The sequence below is a fragment of the Fulmarus glacialis genome, unplaced genomic scaffold (genome assembly GCF_000690835.1).
Source record: "Fulmarus glacialis isolate BGI_N327 unplaced genomic scaffold, ASM69083v1 scaffold16580, whole genome shotgun sequence".
Lineage (NCBI taxonomy): Eukaryota > Metazoa > Chordata > Aves > Procellariiformes > Procellariidae > Fulmarus > Fulmarus glacialis.
In genome coordinates, this window is record NW_009188570.1 from 3,686 (window position 1) to 14,937 (window position 11,252).

General features: G+C 38.0%; 1 protein-coding gene across 1 annotated transcript in view; it reads left to right on the top strand.

Moving 5' to 3' along the window:
• Positions 1-5,234: 5,234 nt before the first annotated feature.
• ITGA1 (integrin, alpha 1) overlaps positions 5,235-11,252 on the top strand; it is a gene marked incomplete at its 3' end in the record, with an annotated part of 28,979 nt that continues 22,961 nt past the window's right edge. The window contains exons 1-2 of the mRNA XM_009579213.1: positions 5,235-5,363; positions 9,629-9,680. Coding sequence (XP_009577508.1) covers positions 5,235-5,363; positions 9,629-9,680 — 181 coding nt within the window. The remainder of the gene's footprint in view (positions 5,364-9,628; positions 9,681-11,252) is intronic.

Sequence of the window (11,252 nt, forward strand, 5' to 3'; positions counted from 1 at the left end):
ACAAAGGAAGATTAAAAACACCAAAACTTTTAGAATAATTGTAGAAAAAGCATTTTAATGATAGTGTGTGCCAGTTCTGTGAATTTGATATTATCTATTGCTAGCTGAAACATCTGCCTAAACTCCTTGATAGAGAAGTACTTCTGGGTTAAAAGCCATCTCCCCTTTTCCCGTGATCCACACAGTCTAAGGAGTGCATGAACAGAACTTACATTAGAGCTGTACTTATATTAACACTTTGATTCTTCTCTCACTGAAGACAGGCAAGTCATTAAGAGAGTTGTTTAGTCAGCTTGCACAGATAAACTGTTATTAGAGCTTTACGTTTTTGTCTTGAATGGTGTTGAGTGCCACAAGTCATAGAATGCTCAGGTAGGCTTCCTTCAGCAGTTAGGACTGGTTAAATTACAATTTCTTTTTCTTCTTTTAAAAATCTGCCTAAGCTGATTAGCTTTGTCAGCTAGAAAGCACCCTGATCCCTGCTATATACGGAGTTAAATGTAAACATATGTAAACATATGAAGAATGTAAAAGAATCTGACCTTCAATATTACTCATATGCAGCAAACTATGGCTTTAAAGAATCTCATCATGTCTAAACAAAGTCGTTTATAAGCTGGTGTATTAATATTTCCCTTCTTGTAAGTAATGCCAATTTGTTGCAATTGTACACAAATTATACTTACATTCAAAATTGTAAAAATTCTCAGCAAACTGAGAGACAAATCAAACTGTTCATCGGTTTGCTATTTTATTAGACCAAATTGATTCCAGTTACTCCATTTTAAACAAGAAATTATGAAGAGTTTTTGCTGTGTACTACAAGAAGATTACAATGGCAATTCTGCAAGTCTATGTTTTGTGCTTGTGGTGGTGTATCACCATGGAAAAGAAGGAGCCATTTTGCTGCTTATTTGGTTTTCTTAAGGTATAACAGCTAACATCTGGTAAGAAAATATGTTCACAGTGATTCTTTGAATTATTTACACTTAGAATTAAAATTCTGAACTGACTTTACAATTCATGAGTATTTTTCTTTTTCTAGCCATTGCTATCATGGCGTTAAGTCTCTGAAAGAAACACACATCTAGCTGCCCAAAGTATGGAAGGGTGGGAATTTTTTTTTTTTTTTTTTTGGTAAGGATTTTTGTAGTAAAATAAATATACAATCACTATGTAGACAAATGCATCCTGTTTCAGGAAACAGCTTAAGGGCATGGTATTGAAAGTAGGCTGTGTTCAGTAGTTACAGATGCTTGACCTGGTAAAGTTCCAGGGTTGCTAGTATCTTTTACATTTAAAGGAATTTTAAATAGTTGAAAAGTCCATATTGACAAAGATGCTTGCTTAACACAGACCTTAATGTCTGTGTGTAGATCACACGCAGAAGATGCATGTTATTTGCAGATCAAATGCGTAAGTGCTAGAGCCATGGGAAAATATTTTTTGTGTCTTTTCTTTGGAATTAAACAAACATGAACTAAAAACTGTCTGCAATTTAAAAATTGTTCTCTTGCACCATAAAGTATTTAGTAATTTTGAACAGTGTCTGAGTTTAGTTTCTGATTATGTTCTGACATAATTCTGTGAATTAGTAGCATGGTTTTATCTTCCAATTTTTCAGTTTTCAAAATAAATGAATATACATTGTAGGACTTCTTAATGTTTATTAAGTTTGGTGGGAAGAAAGCTTTAAAAAGTATCATGAAATCAGCTTGATCCTGAACCTGCTGTGCTCTTAGCTTCAAAGATTTAAATAAATTCATTAATTTAGGTCATAAAGCCTCTCTTGCAAATTTGTACTTTGGAACAGGCCCCAAATTCAGTTTAAATGCCAAAGATGACAAAATTGACAAAGGAGTTTGTTAATTTTGTCATCTTTGGCATTTAAATCCAGTTGTTATTATTGTATAATTTTTTTTGTGGTTGTTTACCAAACAAAGTTTGGTGCAAAACATGAGGTCACCACCAGCAAGAGACCAAAATAATCCTACTAGTTATAAAGCAAAATAAAAGATAAATCTTTCAGTAAAACTGTAAAGCATTTAAAAGTATTTGAATTCCTCATCTCCCTCCTTCCTGCCTTCACCCTTCTACACTGTATGAGTAAAATGCTGGTAATAAATGGTCTTTTGACCGCTCCCTGACCACAAGTGTAACAAGAGCCCATAGCTCTTCAGCTTAATTTGAGATGTAACTAGCATGATGTTTTCAAAGCCATGTAAATGTCTGAAGTAATTTTCATTTGCTACTGTTTTCTCAAAGGTTAAGTAGCCCTGGTTATTAAAACTATCTTACTTACCCTTTCAAAATTTCTTAGTTTAACTTCTGAGCTGCTGACCTTGGTTTGCCTTTTTCTGTGAAGGTGATTATAGCTACCTTCTCAGTTGACTGAATTTATAGCTTCAGCCTCTTTAATTTCTTTCTGGAAGCTGCATTATCCATCCAGAAAATGTGCTCAGTTTCACAAAGATAAAGTGGGCATAAAAGGTGTAATCATGTGCATGTGATCTTTTTTAGTAACCCAGTCCATTCACTTGTCTCTCAGATTTTCGTATCTTTGTTTTTAAAGAAAACAAGCCTCTTACATAAAGGAATAGATGTCTAGTTTTGCACGAAAAAACATGTTCTCAGAATCTTTAAGCTGTTTTATCTGAAGCCACATTTGTGCAGTGTGTAGTCTATTTCTTCTACAAAAGATCTAAGAAAGCAATTTTTAAAATGTGAAACTGCAATTATAAGGTCTGCAATTAGGAATCCTTGTTTATAACCCAAAATTGGAATTTCTGCAAGACACATAATAACAAAAAATGAACGAATGACTTCAGAAAACTACTTCTCTTTGTGGTTTTTAGATACGGTAAAACTTCAGACTTGAAATTTTTTTTCTTGCTCTCTGATACGCCAGTTGCTTTTATCAGTTCCCCCCCCCTTTTTTTTTTTAAAGATAAAGTTAAAATGTTTATTTTTGAATGAAGTTCTTAAAATGTAGAGCTGGGTGTAGCTGGGGTGGTTCAGGTTGATGACTGTTAAACAAAAAAATTTCTTCTTCACGCTGTGCTAATGTGGGGAATGATACAGGTCTGGGAGTCATTCCCTTCTCAGTTCTTGTTAAATATACACCTGCAACTTGTTGCAAACTGAATGATAGAAGTTTTGATGCTGTTAGGACTTAGGATTTCTCAGGTTTGGTTTGATTTAGCAGGTGGCGGGAACACAAGAGAGACATGGCATGCAGTAGATTATTTTGCACTATCTGTGTTTCTCCTGTAACAGCCACAACTTGCTTTTAGGGACTGTGGTATTCAAGTTTTGTATAGGAAAACAGTATTTTGCAAACTCATTATTCTGCTAATTTAGAGTTAAGAAAATGCCTAACCGTTTGGGTCTTGTGATTATTGTTATAATTCTTAATTCAAGCACTGATACAGGTCGAGCCTGTTTTTTTTCAGCAGTGGAAACAGTAAACATAGGCTGTGGAGCTTCTTGTGTGACAGTTGCCCAAAGAATTGCTTAATAAGCGTAATGTTTAGTCCTGCCACACTTTTTATGCTTGACTCAAGTAGGGCATTGACTTTGATTTGAGGATAACTGCTTGCATGATACAGAATATAAAGGCATATTCTCTGTAAACTTCTGAACTTGACTGTTTTAGAAATGCAGTATAGCTTTTACGTGAAAAATTTTTTTCCTAAGGTGTCTTAGCCTAAAATAGAGTGTGAGGAAAAGGTCTCAGAAATCATACTTGTTTATTCTGTTGTCTGAAAAGAATTCTTCCTCTTGTCCCACTTGAGAGCTGTACAAGAAACAGAGAAGGGGGCTGATACCAGAGCAGCATTTGCTTCCAAGTCAGTGTCTTCTGGGAAATGCAATGCGAAGCAGCAGCTTTCAAGCCCTGCCAGCTCTTGTCAGATTTTGCTGTATCGATCTCTAATTTATTGCCCTCTTTTTGGGAAATGCTATGTTCACAGCTAATGTAATTACTGTCATGCTGCTCTAATAGTTATATAGAAGTCAAATTATAGCTGATGATGAATCCTCTGACAAAATAGCTGTTCCACTAGAGAATGTTAATTAGTTGAAACCAGTCCTCCTTTTTAGAAATGTACATACCAGACTTGATGGGAAGTTTTTTCTTTGGTCCAAAATGGAATTTCTAATCAAAGCCAAGCCTAGAATAGCAAAGAAAGAGTATGAGGGTTTAAGGCGTCATATGGGACAGAAGATACGAAGCTTAAGACCCTTTTCTGTTTCACTGTTAACACCAGGCTAAAGAGCTCCCTTTTCTGTCAGTGTCTTTGGTAAGTACTATTCCACATTGAATAAGCAAATACTTATTTTTGTATTTTGGCCGAGATAGCTAAACCACAACTGTCTCAGGTGTGATATCTCTTGGGATGTGGGGGACCTCAGATTTCTGATCTGAATGGGACAGAAAAGTGGTTGAAAGCTGGGACCTTACACACCTACCTAACACACTCCAGTTATAGTCTTCGTGTTTCGGAAAAAAAGCCCTGAGTAGGGTTCCATGTTTCAAAAAGATTTTGGACCTGGTGGCAGCCAAGCAAATCTACTTTTGAAGACAGGCAGATAATTTCCCGTGCAGCCTCAATACGAACCGTTAGACATTTTCGTTACTTAGAACAAATGTTTTTAGCTGACTTTTTACTGAAAGGACTTCAGAACAAAGAAACACAAAATTTATGGAAAGATGTATATGTGGATGTGTATAAAGATGCAGTATGTGGTATCTTCATGTTAAAAAAAAAAGCTAACTTGACTCTCAGCTTGTAGTTGCTTTGGTAGCTGAAGGAATGACTCAGGATGCAGGCATGATAGTTACCTTCAGGCCTCAAGATTTGTTTATGGTAGGAGGAGCTTGGTAGCAAGTGCTACATTTAGGATGTCTGGCAGTTGGTCGTTGAACGCTCTTGAACGTCTCCTTCAATGGTTTTTGAAGCTCTGAAAGCTGCAGCAGGTTTTGCTGAAAAGAATTGCCTTTTCTTTGACCTGCAGTGTTCAGCCTGGTGACTTCAAGTATTTAATACTGGTATAGGTATTTTGGTTTAGGTGTGAGAGAAAGTAATTAATTGCATTTGTTTATCTTACCCGAATAGTTGCCGTAAGTCCACTTCCACTCCCTTTGGTAAAGAGAACTGGTTTATTCCATATAGTTTATTCCTCTCCTAAGTGGAAATTACTGTTCTGCGATAGCGTGGCTAAAAGAAGCTGAAATGGACTCTCTTCAGATGTGGTGCTGGGAGAACATCAGCGGTGTGCCAGGACAGCCGTGCCTCCTGGGGCAGCGGCTGCCCCCGCTGCAAGGCTGTACCCGGGAGCTGCTGGGACAGCGGTGGCGAGAGGTAGAAAAGGAGTAGCTGCTTCATGAGGGAGCTTTTCCAAGTTCCAGAGCTGTGAGGAAAGATGAAAAGCTATGGTTCAATGGAAAACATGAGATGCTGTGTTGGGCACAAGACTTCTTCCCCAAAGAGAGCCGCAGTGGATGTTTGAAATACCTGTACTCGGTTCTAACAACTCATCCGCAGTTGAGGGTAAGATGCCAGCTGATGCGGTTACACTGTGGGAGAGGAGCCTTGAGCCTGAGGCTGAGACTTGAAATTGAGATGCTGAGACCTTACTAATCCTGTCACTATGGAGTAAATAACTTCTGACAAGGCTGGTACACAAGTGTCACACCTGGAGTCACTGCTGTATCAGAGGCTTGAGAAAGACTATCTTTGTCTTCCTTTCATACCTGTCTGAAAGCCACTTTCTTTTACAAAAGTACTTTGTGAAACAAACACCTCGATGTGTTGCGTTGGCAATTGGCACAATAAGCAAAGGAAAAATTTCTAGTTGGACATTAAAAAAAAAACCCAACAACAGAAGCTGATTAAAATGAACTTCCAGAGTTTTTGAGGGGCTGCTTAATGAGAAGAAACAGTAAGAGAAAGCCAGAAAAAAAAAATGTTAAAAGGTTTGTTGGGGTTTTTTGTTTTAGGTTGTTTCAACTAAAGCATTGTTTTTAAGATAACCAGACTAGTAAGTCAAGTCAGTCAAATGGCAAGTTTTTAAACTTTTTCTCTTGAAAGCCTCAGAAATCAGTTATTAAAAGTCTATTAATACACAGTCAGGCATTGTGATCTTGGTAAACAACAGATTTATGATTGCTTAAGCAATTGCAAGCCATCTGCATATGTTTTATCCAAGTCTACTTGCACGGTCCTGTGCATTTCTGTTATGAGACAAAAGTCCTATTAAGTGTTCAGAAAGAACAGAAAATAATGTTGACAATTAATGCTGACAACTGTGAGTCTAACCTTTCCTATTTTTGAAGACTTGTCTTTCTAGCCTAAATAGGTTATATAAAATTTATAATAGGTTTTTTTTTTTTTTCAGGGGAGAGTATTGAAAACTGTTTAGGGCTTCAAGCAGTAGTATTTTGAAACTGAAGTTTTCACTTTTACTTCTAGAACACTTTTAAAACTACTTTGTTCCCTAGCTTAGCACTTTTATTTTGACATAAGAACTGGCAAGAAATAAATGTATGTTGGAGAGCAGAAAGTTCCTACTACTGGAAAAATCAGAAGTTGGAACAGCCTTCCAGTCAGAAAAATCAGAGCAAAAGGTCGCTTTTATATGGAATTTGTTTACCCTGAAAAATATGATCTAGTTGCCAGCAATAGATAGGAATCAATTCAGCAATCCTGTACCCTATGTTCTGAACAGAAGCAGAGTGCTTGCTGTTGTTATTTTAGCGGAACACCATGTTGCCCCGTTTATATCAGCGCAATTCTGAGCGCAGATGTTTGCACCACATCTCAACAGGCACACCAGATTGCACAATGCTAACCTCATGTCAGACAGGGATTAGCCGTCTGAGCTGACGATGCAAAGATGCTTAGGTTAGGTACCTGATATGGGTTTAATGAATACTTTCCTTTCAATCTCTGCCAGTTTGAAGTCCTCCAGGAGCTTTAAAGAGCCATTAAAAAATAATTTTTCAGCGTTTTATTTGTAAACAGGCATCAGACTCAACTCATTGATCATTAAATGTGTTTCCTTTAGAAAGCATGTTTTCTCCAATGATTGTGCCGTGACTTGGTCCTCTATGTATATCAGCACAGCTTGGAAAAGTCTGTTCAGGCAAAGGCAACTGCGGTATCCAAAGAGCTATAGACCAAAGAAGAATAAAAACAGAGTGTAGCATCAGCTCTGCTGTGCTGCCTCATAGCTGAGCTGGAAGGAAAAGCTGGAAGCGATCCATTGCCACCCTCTGCTGCTGAAACTGTAGTTGAGGTGCTACTTGCATAAAGCTGATGTTAAATCTATTATAAGGTAGCACGTATTTGCAAAAGGAGTATTGTGGAACATAAGGTGGTGGCACGAGGTTCTTTTGTGCCTTTTTAGGAGGTCCTTTTTTAACACTCGCAGCTCCCATTGACTTAAGAAGACTGAGCCACTCTTAAATAACACCAAAATTGACCTTAGCTTTGCAAACTTCAATTTAGCCTGGACAAGTGGCATCTACCTAAGAAAATAAAATTTCCTCACTGTTAGGCTTCCATGGTACTTTTGTGAAGTTGATGCAGATGTTTGAAAGAAAGGGTAACAGGTTCTTTATGGAACTCCTGGTAACACCAGAATGCTTTCTGAACAGGACTGGGCTGGACAGATATCTTAAAATCACGGGTGTACTTCATGTGCTGTGGGTGGGAAAGATAAGTTATTAGCGCCAGTAATTCATGTAGAAAGCGCTATCTTAAACTGCATCTAAAAAACAGGATGTTTTTCTACCTCTAGAGTCCAGCTTTAATTTTGGGGGGGGGGAACAAACCTTCCTCTTATAATCTCTTCACAGCTAGTTCCAAATTTCCCTGAATTGTTTATTGACCAGTGAAAAAGAACATTTGAAGTAAAAAGACCTGGGATTAATTCCATAGTGCTTTCAACTGGTTTACCAGTAAAATCCCTACACCAACGGTACAGCAAAAGAGGTACTCATGCTCTTACTGGTACTTGACTGTCTTAGTCTTTAAAAATTAGATATGGTTGATGATGCATATTATTATACTAAAGTTTTCCGTACATTGCTATTCAATACTGATAATTCATGGTGATACACTGGCTTTTGGAGAATTTATTAACTTTTTAATTGAAATAAAAAAATATCTTGACTATAAAAATATACCACATAAAAGAAGAATATTAAATCCCTATAAACTGTTACTGCAATTTTTAAAATTACTTTATTTCCCAAACTGCCCTGTGAAATAACAGTGGTGGAGGGACCGATCTTGTATCATATTCCACTTCAAACATGTCACACATGATTATTTCAGGGGATAAGTTTCTAACATACACTAGAGGGGTATCATCCGTTCTCATTTCAGCTGAGCGATACCAGTGTGAATTTGGCATTTTGGCTTTGTCAGTTTTTCTGATGATCTCAGGTGAACACTGTATGCCACTTCCTGATTTACTGCTACGTGAATCCATTTACAGAAAGTTTGGTTTTATGTGTTGCCTGTAAATTATCTTCACCTCACAGGTAGACTGGAGATTAGCTACTAACATAAGAAACGGCGAGCCTGTGAAAGTCCTTTTGATTGTCTCAGACGATGAGTAAAGCTGCTTAAGTAAAGTAAATAAATACATGTAGCAGCAGTCTATGAATTGCCTAGTGCAATACCAGTTGTTCTTGTGGGATTTTTTTTTTGTCCAAATGAACAAACTTTTGTATTGCTGATCTTCAGTTTTTCTTAGGGTGCAGTGTCTTTTGTGATGTGTATGTGGTGGTGGGTTTTGTAGCCTTTTCCAGATTAGGCGGGTATTCTATGGTTGTTTATGTTCATGGAACATTGGATTTAGTAACCACTGTGGTTATTTGCAGTCCCACATTCTTGTCTGCTTGGATTTCTCAGTTAAAAATGTAAAATATATGTTATCACTGAGCCATATTCTTAAAACTGTCCAGTGCAAGAAAAGATTTCTTACCACGGTTAACAATTCATAGGTAGAAATGAGCAAGGAAACAGACTGGCTGAGGATAATCTTCTCTTTTAGCAGTGAGCAGTTGTAAGTTTCAAACCAGAAAAGCTCTGTATGTCGTGGTAGAGAGCTGGTACCATGATTACCCATGCCGGTGCATGCTTGAGACCGGCTCAAGATTTTGCTAGTGAGCAGGTCAGAGCTGATCTGTGCAAACAGGCAGTGCCTGCTACCCCGTGCTGCTGCAGGACAGAGCTGGCGTTCCCTGCAGGCATTTCGCTGCTGTGCAGTTGGGGATGAAGAGGCACTTCCATCTGAGCTCGTGGCATGAGGGCACTAGCAGCTGGGGACCATTCATGGTGGAATTCCAGCATTTCAACAAATATGTGACTTATTTTCCGTTACTGCCTGTAGCAATCTCTTATCAACTATATTCTCACTATAGTCATTTTTCTGTTTACTGGTAGGAGAAAAAGTTTAAAAAAACATCTTGAACAATATTATTGACAATACGGTTGATTCATTGCAAAGAATTAACATATGCAATAGAAAAGAGGAATTATTTGGATGATGGTTCATTTTTTTCAGTTTAAGCTCAATGTCAAGCATTTTTAAACCTTTCACAATTCGCTTTTAGCAACAGTACGTTTCATCCCTTACTCTCTGGTTCTGCTCTCAGAAAACTGCAAGTATGAGTATTTAAATAAAAAAAAAGTGGTTTAAACTTTACTAGGATACTTATGTTTGTAAAAGCATTTTCTATCTTAGACTGTTGTAGCATCTCCTGCTGCTGCTTAAATGGAGTTCAGTTTTGTAAAAATCCTTTTGATTTACATTTTGCTGAACCTGTTAGCTTTATATAAGGAGTTTGAAAAATAAATCTTTGTGCTAAGAAGCAGTTTAAAGTTTAAGAGTTTTCAAGTCTCTGTTGAAGTACAGACGTACGTATTGTGAGCAGGGAAACACGGAATTCTTCTTTGTGTAGCGATGATATAAGAAGCTGGAGCAACATAGTGGTTCCCTCTTACTCTGCTGGAAGATGGCTCAGATAAAGGAAATGAATGTTCTGTTGTGTTCCAGTGAAAATTATCATAGATGCTGTATTATCAGAAGTAATAGGAAAGGTGTTCTCTATACAACTTGACTATTGTTTGCAAGCTCATCTTTTTTTTCTTTTAATATACACGTCTGAGATTTAATTCTGAAGTGTGTCCGTCCCCACTTGGCTCTGGAATTTTTGCTTGGTCAAGCTCTCTGCTTGCTTTTGGGGTTTTTTTTCCCCCAAATCACTGCATAGCAGAGTTGTATGGGACCAAAGGAAAAGATAGATATTTGTAAGTTTCCATCTTTTCCCTTCCACTGCATTTATTGCATTTTCTTGGATCACAGCTGAATTGATATTGATGCGTTTTATGGACATAAAATGTGAGCTATTGGCTTTTAGCATGCATGTTGACTGCATATGATTTTGCTGTACTATATAAAAACTGGCTTGGATTTAAGTTCTGTGGTGCTCTGGCTAGCTGGGTGTGAGAGGGTCATATCAGGATATTTGCACTTCCTTTTGGAGGATTTCTTTTCCTGAAGCCTTGAGTGATTTGGTTGAGAGCGAGCCAATGATTATGCTTAGCATAAGGCAATGAAAGGCAGAAGTTTGTAGCCATTGTAAAGTAAACAAATGGAAGAAGTTGCTGCTTTTCAGGAAGCCTTTATTGCCACCAAAGCATTTCCATTCTGATATTAGCCTTAAGACTGCTGACCTTTGAGAAAAATTACTCAACGACCCCTGAAAGCAATTGGAGGGAAAAATTAACGAATAATGATACCAAGTCAGGAAGGCAAAAAAAAAAAAAAATTGTCCTTCATCCTGGTAGGGAGATAGTAACATGAATGTTCAGCTAGGCGTCATTTAAAATGGGTAAAAAACTGGCTGGATGGTGGAGCCCAGAGAGTTGTGGTGAACGGAGTTAAATCCAGTTGGCAGCCGGTCATGAGCGGTGTTCCTCAGGGCTCAGGTTTGGGGCCGGTCCTGTTCAATATCTTTATCAACGATCTGGATGAGGGGATCGAGTGCTCCCTCAGTAAGTTTGCAGACAACACCAAGTTGGGTGGGAGTGTTGATCTGCTCGAGGCTAGGAAGGGTCTGCAGAGGGACCTGGACAGGCTGGATCGATGGGCCAAGGCCAACTGTATGAGGTTCAACAAGGCCAAGTGCCGGGTCCTGCACTTCGGCCACAACAACCCCATGCAATGCTACAGGC